The sequence below is a fragment of the Poeciliopsis prolifica genome, unplaced genomic scaffold (genome assembly GCF_027474105.1).
Source record: "Poeciliopsis prolifica strain line A6 unplaced genomic scaffold, Auburn_PproV2 SCAFFOLD020, whole genome shotgun sequence".
In the NCBI taxonomy this organism is placed as follows: domain Eukaryota; kingdom Metazoa; phylum Chordata; class Actinopteri; order Cyprinodontiformes; family Poeciliidae; genus Poeciliopsis; species Poeciliopsis prolifica.
The window spans coordinates 9,698,950-9,720,951 of record NW_026562395.1 but is presented as its reverse complement, the minus strand read 5'-3'; the positions used below and the strand labels follow the sequence as shown (position 1 = coordinate 9,720,951).

Genomic DNA, 22,002 nt, shown 5'->3' with positions numbered 1-22,002 from the left:
AGCTTCATTAAGCAAACTCTCATGCTAATTTGGAATAAAACATTTGGTGAAATTCAAAATGCTAAAAGATGACATTAGATTTGAGTTGCATGTGACAATTTCTGACGCCTCATCTCCATCAGCAGCATTTGATCAGTGAACTCATGTATTTGTGACACTGTTGTCAAATCAACTTAGCAACACTGATGGCAGTGTTGCTATGTTGATTGACAATAAAGGAGTGTCACTAAAAGTATTGAAAAGTATTGAAAATAATATAATATTGAGGTGAGGTTATTGAGGTGAACTGATTTTTTTTAACTAATTGTTAAATGTGAGGTTTCACACAGACATCTCATTGGCAGCTTTATGATGTTCACCTATTCAGTTGCTTCATAATAAAATAGGAAATTAGCCATGCATAACACAATACATTTAGACTTTTATTAGAGTTGATGAGGCTCAGTTAGTATAAGAATGGGAAATTGAGGGAAATTAAAATGGCAGAGCTGTTTTGTAGAATTTCGATCTGACATTTTTATCTGCAACCCTCTCTGTGATTTACTGAAAATGGCCCCAAAGACTGAAGAGAGTCATGGAACATAAACACCTAATAATGTCACAACTTAAACCTTGTAAACCACAACACTTTAAATTGTGTTTCAGGAAAGAGAAAAACAATTATTTATCTCTGGTTGGTTCTTTTAATTCTTTTGAAACAAAGATGTTATTCTGTTATGAAGTTATTAGATATTATATTATTAGTCATGAAGTTCATTTCTCTAAGACAGGCAATGCAACCATAAACAAAAAATGTCTACCGGAGATCACTCCAACAGGACATCATGAAGTGGGTGCTGATGCCATACTTCATAAGTCCGTCCCTCCCTCCCTCCCTCCCTCCCTCCCTCCCTCCCTCCCTCCCTCCCTCCCTCCCTCCCTCCCTCCCTCCCTCCCTCCCTCCCTCCCTCCCTCCCTCCCTCCCTCCTCCCTCCCTCCCTCCCTCCCTCCCTCCCTCCCTCCCTCCCTCCCTCCCTCCCTCCCCTCCATCCATCCATCCATCCATCCATCCATCCATCCATCCATCCATCCATCTATCTATCCATCTTCACAGGGCACACTTGTTAACGGTCACTCGTTTTCTTTGTTACAACATGCACTTGTTACTGAACCAGGTTGGTTTTAGTGACTTGGGCGAGTCCCAAGGATGTTGTTTTACATAGAGTTTTGGGCTGAAAGCAACCTATTAAATATTTTTCACCTTTTACTCCCCAGAATCAAACATCATACCTTTTTTACTTTCTTTATGCCAAAATTTCATAAGTAAGTCAACTTTTCAAGGGTCAGTAGAGCTAATTGCAGTATCTATTTGATCAAATTGGTCAAATCAATCATCTTACCTAAACTAATTTTACCTAATGCTGACACTGATAACTAGAAAAGGAATCTTTGAAAGACGGATGGAGTATGGAATTTTTTAACCCCAGAACCAGCTTAATGATGAAGAATGTGTTCCATCAGGAAGAGAGGGGTTGATCAACAAAGGCAGGAATCTCTACAGGTTTAATGAGCTTTTGTCTCTGCCTCAATGTTGAGGTCACACAGGAATTGGGTGCTGGCAGAAAGTGTACTGATTTAGAGTGTGTAGTAGTCCTCAGCTTCTTGTCTTGCAGCACTGAAGCTCCCTTCATCTTATCTCATGATCTTTCTGGTCCATTGTGATATAGGTGAGCAGACCTCATGGAAGGAAGGCACAGGTTCAAACTGACCAAAAAAAAGGATAAATGCTATCTGCTGAAATATTCTCTGCCATATCGATGTTCTTTGAGCAAACTTTTGCAATTTCATCACTATTTTACCTGCCTTTGAAACAATTCTTAATAGTTTGTCTTGAACGTGAAGTTAAAACACTTTGCCTTTGTCTTCATCATTTCCTTGGAGTTTGTCTTTTGGGTCTGAACCAAGCTGCCGAGAAAAGTGCAATTTGAAGCCACCTATTGCAGGTCTTTAATTGCAGTTACACATTTCACATCATTTCAAGTTCAATGTCAAAATGACATGTGTAACCTCTTAGCCTCTCTGATTTAGGATTTATTTATAATATTATGATAACCATAACTTATTTGTTACTCTTATTATAATCTTAATGTGAGTTATTATAGATATTCTGAAAAGAAAACAGGGACAATCTATTTTTCTAATTATTTGATACCAAAGTTGCAGTTACTTGTTTTACTTGTAAGTATTCCCACAAGCGTACGTGTAAGTATTCTGATAAGAAAAACAATATTAATACAAGCATTTTACTTTGGATCTTACTCAAAATGTTTAAATGTCATTCCTTAAAACTTTTAGGTTTTGAAATAAGGAATAGTTTCAACCATTTTTATAAATAAGCAAGCTAGAAAGTTACTTCCTCTTCCTCTTTTTTCAGGAAGCCTGCTGTTCCTGTTTAATGGCTCAGCAGCATGGCTGCCTGACTATAATTTCTTATGATTAAATAGAAAAAGAAATATAATTAAAGTAAAGTTTCCATGAGACAAAAGACAATCTGACCGATTCTATTGAAGTTTACGTTTAGATAGATCTCTGATACTACCGTGATTCATATCTGTAGCTCAGTGACGTCAGGTGAGGTTCAAACCTGGTGAGGCACTGACTTAATCATAATCAGGTTTACAAATATAGACCCCCTGCAGGTTATCGTTTACATAAGAAAATTTTGCATATGCGGACAACACTGGAGGGCAAAAAGACTATTCTTCTACATGTCATGCATAGCCCCATTGCCACCATGAACAAATGTAGCCGAGTCAATTGACACCAATTTTGTTTGGTTTTGGAAAAGGGCCGGCGGGGCATTGTTGACCTTTTGACCTTCAAACATTTATTAATATCTTCAAAGCTAAATCTACACAGCTGAAAATGTTTGCTGCACAAATGTAGTCGAGTTGACTGACATTAATTTTGTCTGACTTGAAGAAGGTGGGGGGAGGGGACAGCTTCACTCAGGTGAGGTCCAGTGACAGTTTGGGGTGCTGTGTCATCTGCTGGTGTTGGTCCACTATGTTTTCTGAGATCCAAGGTCAATGTACCACTGACCAGGAAGATTTAGAGCACTTCATGCTTCCTACTGCTGACCAACTTTATGGATATGCAGATTTTTCCAATCTGGTTTTTGTGCTCACCACAGCACATGGCAGTATTCAATGATATCCATATAAATACGGACTGTGGGAGAACCACAGTGCTGGTTCTGTTGGACCTCAGTGCAGCTTTTGACATATTACTGAATCGACTGGACAGTTGGGTTGGACTCTCCGGTTCGGTGCTCGACTGGCTTGAATCTTACATAAAGAACAGGGATTTCTTTGTTTCAATTGGAAATTTCTCATTAAAGAGGTCAAAGGTCACATGTGGGGTACACCAAGGTTCAATACTAGGACCCCTCTTATTCAATATTTATATTCTCCCACTAGCTCAGGTTATAACAGGAAATAATATTAGCTACCACAAATATGTGGACGACACACAGCTCTACATTACGATGTCACCAGGTGACTCTGATCCCATCCAATCACTGAATAAATGTTTAGAACAGATAAATGTGTGGATGTGCCAAAACTTTCTCCAGCTGAACAAAAATAAAACTGAAGTCATTATTTTTGGACCTAAAGAGGAACAATCTAGAATCAATGCATAGCTTCAGGTATTACAACTAAAAACTAGCGATCAGGCCCGAAATCTGGGAGTAGTGATGGACTGGGACTTGAACCTTGCGAGCCACATAAAGACAGTTACAAAGTCAGCCTTCTATCACCTGAAGAACATCTCCAGGATTAGAGGACTAATGTCTCAGCCAGATCTAAAGAAACTCATCCATGCTTTTAGCAACATTGATTGATTATTGCAACAGCATCTTCACAGGCCTGTCCAAGAAATCAATCAAAGAGTTGCAGCTGATCCAGAATGCTGCTGCTTGCGTTCTCACAAAAACCAGGAAGATGGAGCACAGAACACCAGTTTTAAAGTTGCTACACTGGCTCCCTGTAGCTCAAAGAATAGATTTTAAAATACTGTTGTTAGTTTGCAAATCTAACAACAGATTTGCAAACTGAATAAAACTGAGAATAAAACCGCTCAGTTTTATTCTGGTGCTAAAACTGAGCGGTTTAGCACCAGAATACATTAAAGATCTGCTGTTGTTGTATCAACCTTCCCGACCTCTTAGATTCTGGTTCTGGTCTGCTCTGCATCCCCAGAACCAGAACCAAGAGAGGAGAAGCAGCTTTCAGGATCTATGCACCAAAAATTTGGAACAAACTTCAAGAAAACTGTAAAACGGAGGAAACCCTGAATTCGTATAAATCTCAACTAAAAACGCACCTGTTTAGAATTGTATTTGAAATGTAATATGTAACAATGTATTGTTTATTCCATGAAGCATGACTTTGTGTTTTTGTGTTTATGATGTAAAGCATTTTGAAATGCCTTGCTGCTGAAATGTGCTATACAACTAAAATTTGATTGATTTGATTGATTTAATTTTCCAACAGGACTTAGCACAAAGTTCAAAGCTACTAGTACCTGTTTTAAGATCCATGGGATCCCTGTTCTTAATTGGCCAGAAAACTCACCTGACTTTAACGCCATAGAAGATATCTGGGACATTGTGAAAAGGAAGACAAAATACTTTTTGGGAACTGGAGTTTTGGGTACTGTATCGTTGTTTTTCCTCCTCCTTCACTTCCTCAGTTCCATCACGAGATGGCGCCCTGGAGCTGCTGTAACTGAAGGGCGATCCAGCTGATTGTCACACACACTTGCAGATCTTCTCATGCCACTAACCAGGCTTTAAGAGGAGCGGGTTATCAGTCCGCCGGTGTCTGAGTGTCAATCTGCAATGGAAGTGCCAGAGTTTATTGTTCTGTGTTTCCTACGTTCTTTGTGGATTCCTTGCACTTAACTTTTGATCAAAGGCACTCAGCGGGTCATCCGAGCTCTCTCTCCTTGTGTCGCTCTGGTCACACTCTAAGCCTCAAGGATTCTCTGTCAAGGTATTTTGTTTCATGTTGCATGACTTGCAGCTCAAGCTCCTTCCACAAGCCCGCTCCGTTCAACTGTTGACCCTCCGCTACCTCCATCATGCAGCAGCTCCTGCCTGCCTGGCAAAGGCTATGTCATTTTCTCACTCACCTTCATGGATTCCTCTGGTCACCATCCCAGCAGCACTCAAGCCCTAAAACCTAATGCCAATTTCAGTTGGCCAAGATTTCTAAAAAAAAATCCTTTTTGTGTATTGGTCTTAAGTGATCTAAATTTCTGAGATTCTGAGTTTGGGCTTTTTATTAGATGAGTTATCACCAGTAAAATAGAAAGTTGAAATATATCAGTCTAACAAATGAAAGATACAAGTTTCACTTTTTGACTGGAGTTGACATAAATCAACTTTTTCATGATATTCTAATTTTATGGCCAGCACTTGTATATAATTAAAAAATAATAATTAAATGGATTTCTTAATGTGCAAAATCTTGTCTTTTAGCAAAATAAAAAAAAATAAAGTAGTTCCTTTCAATTTAAAATTTAAATTTCTTTATTGATCCCAAAGTGAAATTAAATGGAGAATCTGAATATCAATTCAGATTCTTCAGAGTTGTTGGTGAAGGCTGTTGGCAGGAAAGGTCTGAATAGATTAGATGTAAATACATTGTGGCATATTATGTTTTAACAGTTACCAGAATGAAAGATTTTAAAATAATAAAAGACACATTATATTCTACTGCTAATATAGCAAATATCACCCCCCTCGGTTCTGGGGTGCAGTGGTGCTGCAAAATAAAATAAACGTCAAACCTAAAAAACGTAATACTGTGAATTGTTTCGTTTGTATGGGAAATAGTGTTTTTCTTGGTGTTGTATACTAAAATACAGCAAGAAAAAAGTGTTTTTTAATTATTCTTCAGAGATTTTTCAGCGTTAATTTTCCCTTTGCTGGGACAAACTGCACTACATTAATAATATCTTCATCTCCAGGTTTCATTTAGTTACTGGGATTGTTCTACACAGCAGGGCGTCTATGGATGGTAAGGAAAAGAATAGCCTTTCTGGCCTCCAGCAAAATTTCCGGACTTAAACAATAACATGCAAGGGGTCCACAGGGAAAGACAAGACAAAATTATTTAATCTTTCAGGATGGAACATTTTTTTGGCTCTAAAACTATAACATAGTTCTAGAGCCAAAAATGTTTGGATAAGATAGATGTTATCTGCAACATTGTTATAGCTGTAGAGCTAAAGATATCCATGCAATCACAATGCCAACAATTTGTGCATAGAATAAAACACTTTGCATGCCATAGGTAAATTCTGTCATTTAATTTGATTAAGAATTGTTATTGCGCTGCGAATTAATGACTTCGTATTGATGCTATTAGTTTCCAATTATGCCTTCATAAGCTCACAGGTTCAAACTGACAAAAAAAGGATAAATGCTATCTGCTGAAATATTCTCTGCCATATCCATGTTCTTTGAGCAAATTTGAGACAAAGCTTTAGTAATTTCATCACTATTTTACCTGCCTTTGAAACAATTCTTAATAGTTTGTCTTGAACGTGAAGTTAAAACACTCAACAAGTGCCTCCACAAGCTCTGAAGTGTGCAGACTAAGACCGAGTTTTCTTAAAAGACAGTTTCTGTGAGTTTTATAAATATAGAGTGTTTTGAGGAAAGTTGAGATGACTGTCCAGAAATGATCCAAGGTATTTAAAATTTGTCAAAGTTTCAACAGGTTAGTCATTGACCAATTTAAGGAGGTCCAGTTCACAGTAAAGCTATGTAGGTCATATAAGCAGCTCTACATTCTTTAGACAATAAAAAAAGTACAGTGTTGTGGGTGATTCTCTGAATTAGGTATATTTTGGGGTCTCAAGTTTTTAAAAAATATCCTACAAAAAGTGTGCTTTTGAAGACTGCATCTATTGAAGGTCTCTTTGAACCTCCAAGAAAATATGATTATCCATTTTATGCATGAAATCCCAAACATTAATACAAATTTCTTTGTTACTTAGGTTGTTTTCAATTCAACCCCGTAATGGGACAATTTGATTCCTCTGAGTATAACTCCATAACATAATTAAACCAAATCTTCCATTTCCTTTAAGATCATCTGTCTCTTGATTAAAATAACTAATTGAATAAATAACTAATATGATATGGTGAAAACAAGAAATTAATACGTTTCAAAGACCATTCTAAACTTTTTCCTAAATAACAATAAATAACGTGTTGTAACAATGTTGAAATGTTGAGCTTGATTATGTCAATCTATGGATAAAGATAATCATCTAATCAGACTAACACTTAAATCTCTTTACAGTGTGAGTTTAGTGGTTACAAAACTATTTAACCCTAAAAGAAGATCTAGTGATCTACGATCGATTATTTTGGTCTTTCAAGTTCAGCGGTACAGACAGATACGGTAAAAGGTAGCCTAAGTTTAATGATGTTAAAAAAAATGTATTTTTTGTTAATGTTCCTTTTCCGGCTATGTTTGTTTATAATTCTTGAAAAGTTCAACCTTTTAGATTGTAAGTTTTGAGAGTTTGTTAATCGTTCAAGTCTCGATTGGTTTTGTCTGATCGAATATAGGGGAACGTAACGGTTCTGCTCCATTATAACACTGGATACAAAAATAGTAACATTGTGTCCATGTTTTCATTATTCCCCTTTACAGGGGCGTAACATTTTGGAGGCACAGCTGGGATTGAGTGAGGCAAAGTTTGACTTCTGCTAGGACCAGACGTCTCCAGCTCTCAATCGGTTCCCCTTTAACTTACTTACCCAGGCTGACGACATCTACTTGACAACTGTATGGCAGTCTGAGTTTCTGCAACCGAGGGCAAAAGTAATCTGAGGTTAACCTAAGGTGCCAGGAATGCTGCAACCAAGGTTTAGTAGACAAATTACTGCTACAACAGAACACTGATCAGCTACCACAATGAAGATGGGGTCAACCGAGGTAGAGGCATTACAGCTGGAGATAATAGGACTTTTGTGCACGCTGCCAGCAGAAAGCCTAACAAAACTGTGTGATTTTCTCAACCATTGCTGGGTCAAAATTTGAACATGTGACAGGAAAGAATAGAACATCGCTCATCTTAATGATTAGTAATCATCTACAGAGTGATGAGTTCCAAAAGTTAGAGGATTTGGGAATGTCAGAGTTTCTGTGCTTTAAAGACAAGATAACTGAGCTCCAAGTTCAGGCTACAGCTATCCAAGTAAAGGAACTTAAAGTAACACAACATGAACAGCAGAATGAATATGATGAGATACTGGGCAGTACATCAACAGAAACCAGACCCTCTCAGTCTCATGTACCATCCCAAATAAAACATACTCATGAGGAGGAAGTACATAAAGTTCCGACTGCCATGTCCAGCCTTGGAATTCCAGCTTCAGTCCTACGTCAGACCCCTGCTGTATGGCACAAATAATTAAAAATATCTGGACAAATTGGAGACCCAGGACAAAAGGACCGCCTCACATTTTCCAGTCTCGCACGACAAATTGAGCCTGGCCTCGTCAAAGGCTTTCCAGAGACTGAGATCGTTGATGCTTTCATAAGGGCCATTGTCCCGGGGATGCAATTACAGAGCTACCAAGAGGGAAAAAAACAACCTTACACTCCCCACTCTGAGAAGAATACTGCGCTACCATTATCAAAAAAAAAAAAAAAGTGCAACAGAATTATATAAACAGCTGTCATCAGAAGCACAGAGCGTTAAGGAGACTTCTCAGAGTTTTCTCATCCGCACTCTAGACCTACGACAGAAGATTCTATTTGCATCACAAGAGTCAGAGTCAGGTTTACATGTATCTCCATGCAGTTATGACCGGTTTGTTGAACGATAACATAAAACGTGACCTTCAGTCATCTCTAGAACAAGCTGGTGTTTCTGATTAACTTTTATTTGAAAAATTAAATATTGCATGTGCCTATGAAAGTGAGAGACAGGACAAGAAAAAAATGCATGCACCACAGCGATCTGTGACTGTTCACTCTGCTCAGTCTGACCACACCACCACTGAGAAGGACAAAAAAAGCCAGTCGAGTCACAGCAAGAGCCAAACAGATATTCTCTCAAAACTGCAGGAGATGAAAGCAAACATGACTCTGCTTAAAGATCTGAAAGCTGAAGTGTCTTCTATTAAAGAGTCTATGCACCAGTCCTCTTATCTGCAGAGGCAGCACCTAAACCCGGTATCAGGACCAGTTTGCACACCAGCTCAATCAGCACCAGCTTACCACAACTCATCACAGACACACAAGCCTGCAGTACATCATGATTACGATCAATCTACTGCAGTGCAATACAGCTACTTGCAAACCCATTCAACACATCACAATTATTTACCACCACCCCAAGGATAACATGATCATCTCCCACCCAATCAGAGATATGTAAATCAACGCCGTCAAGGTACAAAATCATTCATGATTGTGGATGTGCAAAACCCAACAGACCATGACATAATACTCTTGGAAGGACTGTTATTGGGATAGCACAGCCAGTTCAAGCAGTTTACCTGACAGCAATCTTTGAACAGTCCTGCTCCATGTCCCCATTAACAGTAGCTAATGTGGAGATGCAATGTCACTTCCAGGGTGCTGAGGAAATTGGACTGAACCATTATTTATAAAAAAAGGAGAGATTAGTATGCTGTTTCGGGGTTGAACAAAACTGGAAGGACATAATTTAAAAGTGCTATTTTATAAATAATTTATGTATTTTTCTCATATTTCTTTTATTTAGGATAAAGTATTCCAAAAATACTTTATGATGGTAGAAGTAACTTCCAGTTACTGCCTATTTTATTTGTCTTATATTCATTGAAAAATTAACACTGGTCAGTGGGGACATGCTCATTTGGCTGATCTCTGCACTTCAACAACCCATAAAATTTTTTAAAACAGATTTGCATTTTACATTACTAAGACACATGGATATTTACATTTCTTGATTTTTCTCAAAAAATGTTAGCATAATATGAAAAATCTTTAAGATAAACCTCCATCCATCCATTATCTGTTCAGCCTTGTCCCAAGTGGGGCCGGGAGTTGCTGGTACATATCTGCAGCTGCATTCCGGGTGAGAAGGGAGGTACACCCTGGACAGGTCGCTAGTCTGTCGCAGGGCAACACAGAAACAAACAGGACAAACAACCAAGTACACACATGGGAGTCACACCTTGGGAGAATTTGGAAAGACCAATAAGCTTAACAGTCATGTTTTTGGACTGTGGGAGGAAGCCGGAGTACCCAGAGAGAACGCATGCATGCACCGGGAGAACATGCAAACTCAGTGCAGAAAGACACCTGGCCGGGAATCAAACCCAGGACCTTCTTGCTGCAGGGTAACAGTGCTACCAACTGCGCCACTGTGAGAAACAAAAGTCAGAGAGTGACCCTTTCACTGGAGAATTTTTCTGTTACAATGCCAGTAATGCTGAAAATAATAATAATACAGATTTTCTGGTATGCCAGCACAATAATGTATAAATGTTAGTCAGTTGTGTTACCACAACCATACCACTAGAGGCAGTAGTAGACCCCAAAAGATGCAACTAAGGAACATATTAAAGGGTACACAGAAAGCTACAGAAATGGGATCTTTGCACGTCAGCTTTCACTTTTGTGGAAAAGCAGCTTGGTCATTTCCAGTCTATTAAAAATGACAGGGCTTGACCAAGGTAACAATGATGTCAATCTGAAGCCCCAATAGGTAAGCTGGAGAAAGATTTTAAGATGTGTACCTTGTTATACATTCACAGATATGAAGGTGAGTTTTAGTTTCTTTAAACTTTAACTTTAGCTTATGCTAGTAGGCAATATTCTCTGACATTTTTCTTGTAAAAACATGCTATTTAAGTACATAAAACATTTTAATCCATTCTAATGGACAATGTTTTAACATAATTTTGTATTTATTTTCAAGTATATTATGTGTGTTTATTGTCATTAGTGTCAGAAACCAAATAACAGGGAAGGTTATGATTCAGGCTTTTTACTTCTGAAGCATGAGGAAACACAACAAGCCCCATAGCTCAGCAGTAGGGCAGCACTGATGTCAAAGTTCTTGTTCAGCTGACTGTTCAGATTTAAATTTATTGCTTTTAGAAAAATATGGCCATGTTCCTTAAGATCACCGTGTTTTTTTGTTTTATTAGTTTTGCATGCTCCTTGTGAAGAGCTCAAACAGGACGGTGTTAACAGCAGTACAGGCGGATCAGTTACTCGGCTGTCTGACTCTCGTCTGCTCACTCTTTCCCATACACTTGCTCTTTCAGGCTGAATAGAGAAGTGATTCCATGGAAATAACACAGAACGGCTCCTTTATTTACCATTCATCCCCCTCTCCCATGGTAGTTTTTGGCTGAAGAACATGATCAGAGTGAAGTGAAGGCTGCAAACTTTGCTGTGTGGGGTCAGCTTTAAATGGTAGCAACGGATATTTTACAAGCCACCGTCATCTTAATTCAGGACCGCTTGGAAATCCATAAAACCTAAAAGCCCATTATATTTGGAGGATACCAGTGTTCATAGTATTGATTTGTGTCTGAAATACGACTTTGTCTTTTCTAGCTGTCATCGTAATTCAAAGCAAAAGCAGGAAAGCCAGATTTTCTCATGCGGATATGACGTCAGCAACGTAAGTAGAGCCCATTGTTAAGAACTGTGAGCTGTGCTGAATTAAATTATGGAGAGACATCAAAACACATGACGAGAGTGGAACTTCTTCCTAAAGTTGAAGATATCACAGATTTCAAAAGAAAATAAAAATAGAAAATTGCTAATATTATAGAAAATAGCATTATCCTTCATATCTGACCTACAATGGTCCCATTTCCAAAAATAAAATGTTCTCTATGTTAAAAAAAGTGACAACTCACAATTTTTTGTTCTGACATGGGTTAAGAATGTGCCCTTAATGTTACTGGAGTGTAGGTAAATGGAAAAATTCATTGCTACTCACTAAGGGTCCTGAAAGGCCTCTGATGGGGTATCAAGGAAAAGAACCCAGGCTTCAGGGCGTTTGTGATGATGACATCAAACAGCTGCTCAAAGTCCTTCCTGTGACATAAAGACAAAAAACAGTTTTGCTTAAATACACTGATTACGGGAGCAGCAAAAAACCAAACAGTCTCACTTGCCTTTGTTCCTAAAGAAAAGCATGCAGAACTAGACAGTGTTGTCAATGGCTGTTGAAACAAAGTATTGAAGTAGAGCAGATTTCTTACTGTGAAACATAAAAAAATAATAATAATAATTTCCACACAAGGCCCCTGAATGGGGGCATTTTCTAAAGCTTTTTGTGGGTAAGGAGGTACCCACAAAAAGCTAGATTTAAACCTTTGAAGGATTAGGAGCTGAGGTTGCCTATATAGAATATACTTGATCCCCAAGGGAATTTTGCTTATTAGCAGACAAGATAATAAGCAAACATAACTCCATCCAAGGTATTAAATATTATACAAATTGAACCATAAGAGAGCTTATATAATATATACCAAAGAGTGTAAGTAATTCAATATGACTGAATATAAATAAATAAGGATACACACACAAGTGTATCCTTGCATGTATGTCCTTACAAGGATACTGTGAGGTTTTCCCACAAACCAGCCAGAGAGTATTGAGTAAAGTTCAAAAGAAATTTTAATTTATTACAAAAAATCCACAAATAATTTCAAAATGATAAACCGGGCCCAAAACTGAAGTCAAAATAACAAACTACAACTCAGGTAGCAACACAAAGAACTCAAACAAAAAACTGAACTAACTAACAAGACACGAAGAGAACTTAAATAGTGGGTGATCAAACCACTACTAAACACAAAAGGGATAATTAAACACACACAAAAAACACAAACAAATACAAAGAAGCATTACTAAATCTTTAAATTAAATAAATATTAGAACTGAACTAACTTTCAAAAGAACAACAAACATTAAAGAAATAATGAAACTAAACTAAAAAACCAAATTTCCCCCTCCCCTAGTGAGCAGATGGAATGGCCCACTGGGAAGTTGACCACCAGTGGGCATCAGCTGGAAATCATCTGTAGCTCCAGGGGAAACTGGTAAACTCAAACAAAAGAAATTTAGTGCATTTAACAAAAATTATAAAGAACTGACAAATAAAGTTAACTAAATGGGTGCACTACACATAGTTAACTAAATTGGTCAAATTAATGAAGACAAATTTAAAAATAAAAATCTAAACTATTCAAACAAATATATAAAGTAATATTAAAGAAGAACAGAAAATAATTACTTTTATTCTGTGACAGCAGGGACAGCTGTCACAGATACACATACAATGTGTATCCTCTCGTCACATATAAATAAGTGCTGAGAAAATTTGATTAAATTACTCAGACTCTGGCATTGTCTGCCCCAGTACTGACTACAAATATTTCAAAAGAATGAGTGCAGAAAATCTCTGTTTTCATTTTGCATTTTAATCATCAGTGCAGCTTTGCAGTTGCATATTAACATGTACAGGTTTCATTTGCCTTGGGTTTCACAACCACACTGAACACATGTTCACTAAGCTGCAGCACACACACACACACACAATCTTGTCAAGACGTATCACCTGTTCACTCTCAAATTTAAGAAGCAACTTAATTGATATACTTCTGTGTAACATTTTGTATTTACTCCCCATACAACTGATCACTCTTTCCACATGAATTCTGAGGTCAGCTAAAGCTCACATGTCTTAAACATCTTTAGCATTCAGTTGACATCTCCCTTTAGTGAATGACGGCATTTTAACCTCAGCACACATCATCCCTTCACCGTCTTTATTATCAAAGTCTCTGTCTGCTAACACAACGTCCCCAGGTAATAAATTGGAGAGAAGGCCACAGTTTTCTGTAATATGCTTGTCCGATGCATGTCCAAGCAGAGTCTACAAAACATGGGTTTGATAGTTAATTTTGTATGGATTCCAGCACATATTGGAGTAAAAGGAAACAAGAGGGCAGATAAAATAGCAAAGGGGGCAATTCAAAATCCAATTAGCATCATAGTTAAAACAAGTAAAGCTGAAGGAAAGAGTATGATTAAGGAAAAACTGATGGAAAATGGCAAAAAAGGTGGGATGAAGAAATAACAGGAAGATGGTTTTATAAAATTCAGAAGATGGTAGGAGAAAGAAGAAAGGGAAGGAGAAATAGAAAAGAGGAACGAGTGATAACAAGGATAAGATTTGGGCATACAGGACTTAACTATATGCTTTTTAGAATACAAAAGCATGATACGGGTAAATGTGAGGATTGTGGAAAATATGAAACAATAGAACATGTTATTTTAGAATGTAATAAATATGAAAGAGAGAGAAGTTATATGAAGAAAGAGTTGGAAAGTATTAAGGAAAAAATTAATTTAGAAGATTATTCGATTTTTAAAGAAAACTAAGTTATTTAGTTGAATTTGATTATAGTAAGTATGTTGGTCAATGTGTGTATGATATAGATGAGTAGAATATAAATATGTATGGGTATGTATGTATATACAGATATATACATATATATAGATAGATATATATAAATATATATATATATATATATATATATATATATATATATATATATATATATATATATATATATATATATATATATCTATATATATATATATATCTATATATATATACAGAGAGAGAGAAAAGAGATAGAGAGAGAGAGAGAGAGAGAGAGAAAGAGAGAGAGAGAGAGAGAGAGAGAGAAAGAGAGAGAGAGAGAGAGAGAGAGAGAGAGAGAGAGCGTTAGACCAATATGAACCACACTCCATACCAGTAATAAATAAACTCAATAAGAAGAAGAGGGGTCCAGGCTGATTCATCTACAGGAAACTTGCTCTTGGAAAGGATGTACAGAGCTCTGTTAGCTTTTAGAGAAGGTTGGCCTGCTACTGTTTCAGTATTAGTTTGTTTTGGTTTCAGTGTTGCATTAGTTTAGAATATTTATTGATTAAATTCTTTATTCTTTTGGGGGTTTGTTGTCTAAGGAAGGGGAGTTTTTATTGTCCAGCAATCAGCAGGTGTGGAAGGTGAGCTGAATGAGTAATTAAACCCAGCATGGACAGTACAGAACATGAATCATGACACTAACATATGAATCTAACAGCGGTGTTACAGGCCTCTGTAGACTGGAGGTGGTTATTTTTTAATAAGTGGTACTTTTGGAAGACTGTTTACACTATTAGTGCAATAAATATCATAAAAAAAATATTTTTGTCATTTTGCATTAAAACTATTTCTATAAAATCAAAGTTTCTTTGAAGAAAATATTTTTATTTCCTCTTGCGCAAATTTGATGTATTTTTCTTTTAAAAATTAAAAAAATAGAAATATAATTACTTTGTAGTTGAAACAAATCTTAATAAATTTCCTACTGATCTTGTTTCACACAGTGAATTAGCTTATAAATGTTTTACATATGTGCAAAAAACATCTGCATAAAAGAAAATTTTTTGGAAATGATTGGGAGTTGTGTTCCATAGAAAAATGGAATGGACTAAGGACCTGTTCAAGGTGTCCAATGACGGCTGGAAATAGGCATCAGCACACCTGGCGACCCTGCTAGGTTGAGTATGGGTGGATGGATATCCATGGTCTTTTTTGTTATCCAACATCACAAAGATTCAAGGTTCTGTGCAGTGGTCACAGTGACACTTCACCACAGACATTGGATCTCTGACACTGGAGCTGACTGATGTTATAAGCAACTATGTGACTTTCTGTGAAGACTGTGTAAATAAAAAAAAAGTGAAAATATTTACAAACAGCAAACCCTGGATGTCAAAATTTTTAAGCCTCTGTTGAACAAAAAAAGTATGGCATTTTGTGAAGGACAACTCAAAGAAGTGAATTTGCTTAAAAGGGAAATTAAGAATAAAATAAAAAAGGCAAAATTGAATTGCAAGGTAAAGCTGGAAAAAGACCCTGTCTATAAAAAATTAGGCCCAATTTGTAATGGTTTAAAAACAATTTCTAGATCAGTCATTAAGTGCGTCAGAAAGGTGGTTCTTACTGGTTTTAATTCTGATAACCAATTGGCAAATAAAAGGTGGGATGAAGTGTTAAATATTGTTGGAGATATTTCAAAAATACTGGATTGTTTGAATTCTGTCAGCTGTGGGAACTAGGAACTCTTCTGGGGATTTAACTGAAAACTCTGAACTCAATTTGATACAGCTGACTAAAAATCATAGTTTTCGAATAGAGACTTCAATCACATTTTTCCCTAACCATTTCCAGTTTATTCCTAGTCCAAACCTAATTCACATTTTTCCTTTAAACATAACTCCAACACTCAAAAAAGGGGTCCACCACATTTAATTAAAAATCCTCTGAAGACCAATGGGCTTATGGGGAAAGCCCAGACCTAATGTGGTGGACCCTCTTTTTGTAGGGTCTGGGATTATTTATAGAAGTAAGACGTGAAGCAAGTTGTACTTAAGGTTGGGATAAGTGTTGGGGATAAATGCTAAACAAGAGTAAATACAAATGTGTATGTGTGTTTGTTTGTAGAGGGAGTATTCAATTTTGCCTCCACTTGGTAAAACTGGATACCAATTTCCACTTGATATCCAGTTGTTAAACCTGGATAAAACAGAAGCTTATCCAGTTTTGAAACACAAGTTATTTGCACAGTATTTGCATTGAAATATATTTGTATATGACAAAAAATATATCAAGACTATTTCATTGTTCTTTATGAGCAGCCAGAATCCATCATTGGAAAAGTGGTTGATTTTAACCCTGACTCGTCCCTTTTATTTTCTTGAGTCTGACAGAATATTAGTGTGTTGCTATATTTCTTCTGACACACCAGAAACTTACAGAGCTCCTGTGAATTTCTGGAGCTCCTGTGAGCTGCAGAAACTGTAGTGGTTACACCCTGTAGATGTAACCCCTACAGGGCTATATCTACACCCTCCTGTCAAATAAAAGGAGGATGTAGATACTCAACTGCTTCCACTCAAATGAACAGAACAAGTGAGCCAACTCAAAGAAAAATAAAACCTGATGAGATGTGAGAGAGTTTACACATCAGAGACCATCAGGGTTGGTATCACTCCAGAGTGAAAGACCAGTTCAGTCTCTTACCCTAGGATGAATTCACAGATTAGCTTGCAGTAGTCACTGTGGGAGCTGGTAATGAGGATGAGGATCTTCCCAGCGGTCTTCATGCTGCGCAGCCAGGTCTTCACAGAGTCTGAGCAGGGCTGCAAGTAACGTGCTGGATCCCTCTTTATACTGGGGAAGTAAGTCCCTGCATCCTCTGTATAGAGACACATTTAGTAAGACAACTGAGTGACTGAGTAAGCAAGTCGCATTTGCATACATACCAACTGCGATTGGTATGTATCTTGGAAAGGATGTACAGAGCTCTGTTAGCTTTTAGAGAAGGTTGGCCTGCTACTGTTTCAGTAAGCTCACATATCTACAGTAAGCTCACATACACACCGAGAATTTCATGGAAGACATTAATTAGAATTAAAAGTGCACTGATAAATCGGCCCAGATTCCCTGAATCAGGACTGACAGAACACAGGACCAATCTCATTGATCAATCTTATCAACCTCCTCAAAGTCTGAAAATTGCCCACTGTCATTTGGTCTCACCGCAGAGCAAATGACAGACTTGCCCACCAGGTCATGTCTGCATGTGCATGGTTTCAGATAGTCATCCTATTGCCCACTTAGCAATTTTCTTGCCATATTTCATAACTTTTCAGACAAAATCAGTATCAGCTGATCAAGGTAAGAAACACACACACATATATACATGTGTATACACATGTATACACACACACACACAGAGAGATATATATATATATATTATATATATATATATATATATATATATATATATATATATATGTATGTATGCCACTTAGTAATCAAACCCTGCATAGGGTTGGTCATGAAAACCTGAGGTGGGGATGCAAGAGAATATGCCTTATTGAATCACTTGTTATTTAGGTGTTTTGAAGGCATAATAAGAGTCATTGTAAGATTGCAAAGACAGATAAAAATAAAAAATAAAAAAGCTCAAATGTTTCTTGTAGAAAAAATTATTGGCAGGAGCTTCCTCTTGCACATCTTAACCCCATCAGTCGCAAAACTGGATGTGCACCTTCTTTGGTTTATTTCATAATCTTCTGCAGATCAATGGGCTTATGAGGCCAAGCCCAGTGTGGTGAATCCCCTTTTGTAGGGTTAGAGGTTAAGGTTTAGAAGTGTGATGTGAAGGAAACTTCACATCACACTTAGGGTAAGTGTTAGGGATAAATGCCTAACAAGAGTAGCATTACAAATGTGTGTGTGTGCATGTGCGTGGTGGTGGAGATTCATACAGTTATAAGTTGGACTTTGTGCTCAGAATGTGGACACATTGTTGGCTTAATTCTAACCAGATGCTTTGGTCTAGACCTGGGTCCATAGCACCACAAACAATATGGAAAAGTCAGGGTAAAGATGGGTGATATGATCTTCAAATTGATCACATTTTGTTAGTAAAAAAGTGAAAATATTTTCAACCTCTTTTCAGTGTTTTTATTCAAATATATGGCTCTGATGACCATTGCTTAAAGCCTCACAAGAAGTAGGATCTTTACCGTTCTTAAATAGGAGTGAAATTGAAGCCAGGCTAGGGTGGGGGGCACAGTCCCTCCAGCATGTCCTCTTCTTCACCAGAAGAAGAAGGGGCTTCCATCCATCTATCCATCCATCAATTCATTGTCTGCCGCTTATCCGGGGTTGGATTGTGGGGGTAGCAGCTTAAGAAGGGAGGCCCAGACTTTCTTTTCCCAGCCACTTCTCCAGCAGGGAGGAGGCCTGAGGGGAAGCCCAAGACGTTCTCAGGCCAGCCGGGAGACATAGTCCCTCCAGCGTGTCCTGGGTCTTCCCTGGGGACTCCTCCGGGTGGGACATGCCCGAAACACTTCACAGGGGAGGCGTCCAGGAGGCATCCCTACCAGATACCTGAGCCACGTCAACTGGCAGCTCTACTCAGAGTGCCTCCCGGATGACCGAGCTTCTCTCCCTATCTCTAAGGGAGAGCCCAGCCACCCTACGGAGGAAACCCATTTTGGCCGCATGTACCCATGATCTCATTCTTTCGGTCATGACCCAAAGCTCATGACCATAGATGAGGGTAGGAACGTAGATCAACCAATAAATCGAAAGCTAAGCTTTTTGGCTCAGCTCTTTCTTCACCACGACCGACCGGTACAGCGCCCATTTCATGGCAGACGCTGCGCCAATCCTGCCCCTGATGTCCATTAGGTATTGCAGAGTCGGATCAACCAACACAACATTACAACATCCAGAGCTTTAAGGAACTCCAGGCAAATCTCATGCACCCCCAGGGCCCTGCCACGGAGGACCTTTTTAACGGCCTCGGCGACCACATCACCAGAGATTGTAGAGCCCAACCCAGAGTCCTCAAGCTCAGATTCCTCAAAGGAAGGCATGTTGGTGGAATTTAGGAGGTCTTCGACGTGTTCTGCCCACCAGCCCACAACGTCCTGAGTCAAGGTCAGCAGCACACCATCTCCACTATAAACAGTGTTGGTGCTGCACTGCTTCCCCCTTGTGAGGCGCCTTATGGTTGACCAGAATTGCCTCGAAGCCGTGCGGAAGTCTTCCTTCATGGCCTCTCTGACCTCCTCCCACACCCAGGTGTTGCCTCAGCAACCACCCAAGCTGCATGCTGCTTTGCCCTTCGGTACCGATGAGCTGCTTCCAGGCCACAAAAAGGCCCTATCAGACTCCTTCAGCCTGACAGCATCCCTCACCGAAAGTGTCCACCAATGGGTTCGAGGGTTGCCGCCGCGACAGGCACCGACAATCTTGCGGCCACAGCTCTGATAAGCCGCCTCGAAAATGGAGGCATGAAACATGGTCCACTCAGACTCAATGTCTGCCACCTCCCCCGGAACGTGTTCAAAGTTCTTCCGGAGATGGGAGTGAAAGTTCCGTCTCACAGAGGACTCCGCCAGACGTTCCCAGAAGACCCTCATAACATGTTTGGCCCTACCAGGTCAGACCGGCATCCTCCCCCACCACTGGAGCCAACTCAGTGGTTGGCTCCAGTAGTGGTGGTGTCCTGGTTAGTGGTCTTCACCCGAGTGTCCAAGACATACAGCCGCAGATCCGATGAAACGATGACAAAAATCGATCATCGAACTGCGACCTAGGGTGTCCTGGTGCCAAGTGCACATATGGACACCCTTATGCCTGAACATGGTGTCCGTTATGGACAATCCGTGACGAGCAGAGAAGTCCAACAACAGAACACCACTAAAGTTCAGATTGGGGGAGCGTTCCTCCCAACCACACCCCTCCAGGTCTCACTGTCATTGCCCACTTGAGCGTTGAAGTCCCCCAGCAGAACGTGGGAGTCCCCAGGAGGGGCTCTCTCCAGTAACCCCTCTAAGGACTCCAAAAAGGGGTGGGTAATCTGAATTGTTGTTCAGCCTGTAAGCACAAACGACAGTAAGAAACCGTTTCCCCACCCGTCGGCAGAGGGAGGCTACCCTCTGTCTATTGTTTTCAATAGACAGAATTGGAAACAAGATTGGCTGACTGATCTTTGACTTGGGATATCGTTTCAGTGGGTGTACCAGAAGCCTACTTGGCTTTTCACCATGCTTATAATAAGCAGCCTGAGATAGAATCAAGAGATGTTTTGAATCAGATAATGTTAGGAGAGCAAGTTCAGTCTGCAATCCTGTTGTTGCTTCACTAAAGCCTGTGACGGAATATTGGCATTTTGCCTGTCAACATTGTGAATTTCAAATATCTTACCTTTGTGATTTTTATTAAGGTTAGCTGAAAAAGAAATAATCTGGACACAAAGATAGGCTTTCAGTTTTTACCATAATAATCAGATAATTATGTATAATTATTACGGTAATTATACATAAGAAAGTTGTCATTTGCTGATAGGAGGACTTTGCTGAATGGCTCATCCAAGGACGTAGAAACAAATTATCACTGGGGAGGCAAATATCATAAACCTAACAGATCCGTAAATAGCTTCAGCAGAAATGTTACAAACAATGAGGTAATCAAAAGGTTGCTTAGTGTTACTAAGTTACGCTAATATGACACCTTGTTCCAAAAATGAGAAATATATCAGATTACTATTTACAATCAAATAATTAAAGTTATGTATCCAATTCACTGTGTGTTTCTATATTTCTCTTTTTTTGGTGAAAACATTTATTGTTGCTTTCCTCTTTTCCCTTGGGGAGTTAATGTCACAAACATAAACAACAGAAGGAAAAGAGAGATGCACATTTTCTGGTTGATTAACTTTTTTTAGCTAACTTGCTACCAGATTCTGATATATTTTATTGGTCAAAATACATTTTATTATTGGTCAAAACTACATTGAAATAAGTTGACTGGCAATCAAACTGTAAAACAGTTTCTAATGTAAAACAGATAGTGAAATAGGACTCAGCAATTTTAAACCCAATACAGTAGTTTGACCACCACATATGAAGTATAAAAAACACATTTTGTTCTTCCTGAACAACAATGTACATCAGTGCAACAGTTTGCTCAAAAAATAAAAAAATACTTTCCACACCAAGCAGACACCTTAACTCGCCATTGAGAAGAATGGTCCTCATTCTTAAAAAAATAGTCAAAAAAGAGCCACCTCTCAACTCACTCTATGCCACCATTGAACCAAAACTCTCGTCCTAGCTTTTAATTTTACAAAATTATTAAGTTAATATCTTAAGTGTAGTTTACTTTTCAAAGATACCACAGAGCATGAATGTCTCAACACTTTGATGGTACAAGATTTGAAAGGGGCAGTATTATGGATTTTTCAGGAATATATTGATATATTATAGCACAATCAAGTACCCAAGTTGTTGTACAAATCCTGTATATATCAAATATGACTTAAAAGAAATGTAA

At 38.5% G+C, this 22,002-nt stretch overlaps 1 protein-coding gene across 1 annotated transcript in view; it reads right to left on the bottom strand.

Moving 5' to 3' along the window:
• Positions 1-22,002, bottom strand: part of nt5dc1 (5'-nucleotidase domain containing 1) — a 100,126-nt gene that overhangs the window by 13,047 nt on the left and 65,077 nt on the right. Inside the window, exons 7-8 of the mRNA XM_055044186.1 lie at positions 17,167-17,341; positions 12,019-12,116 (exon numbers count right to left, since the gene is read on the bottom strand). Coding sequence (XP_054900161.1) covers positions 12,019-12,116; positions 17,167-17,341 — 273 coding nt within the window. The remainder of the gene's footprint in view (positions 1-12,018; positions 12,117-17,166; positions 17,342-22,002) is intronic.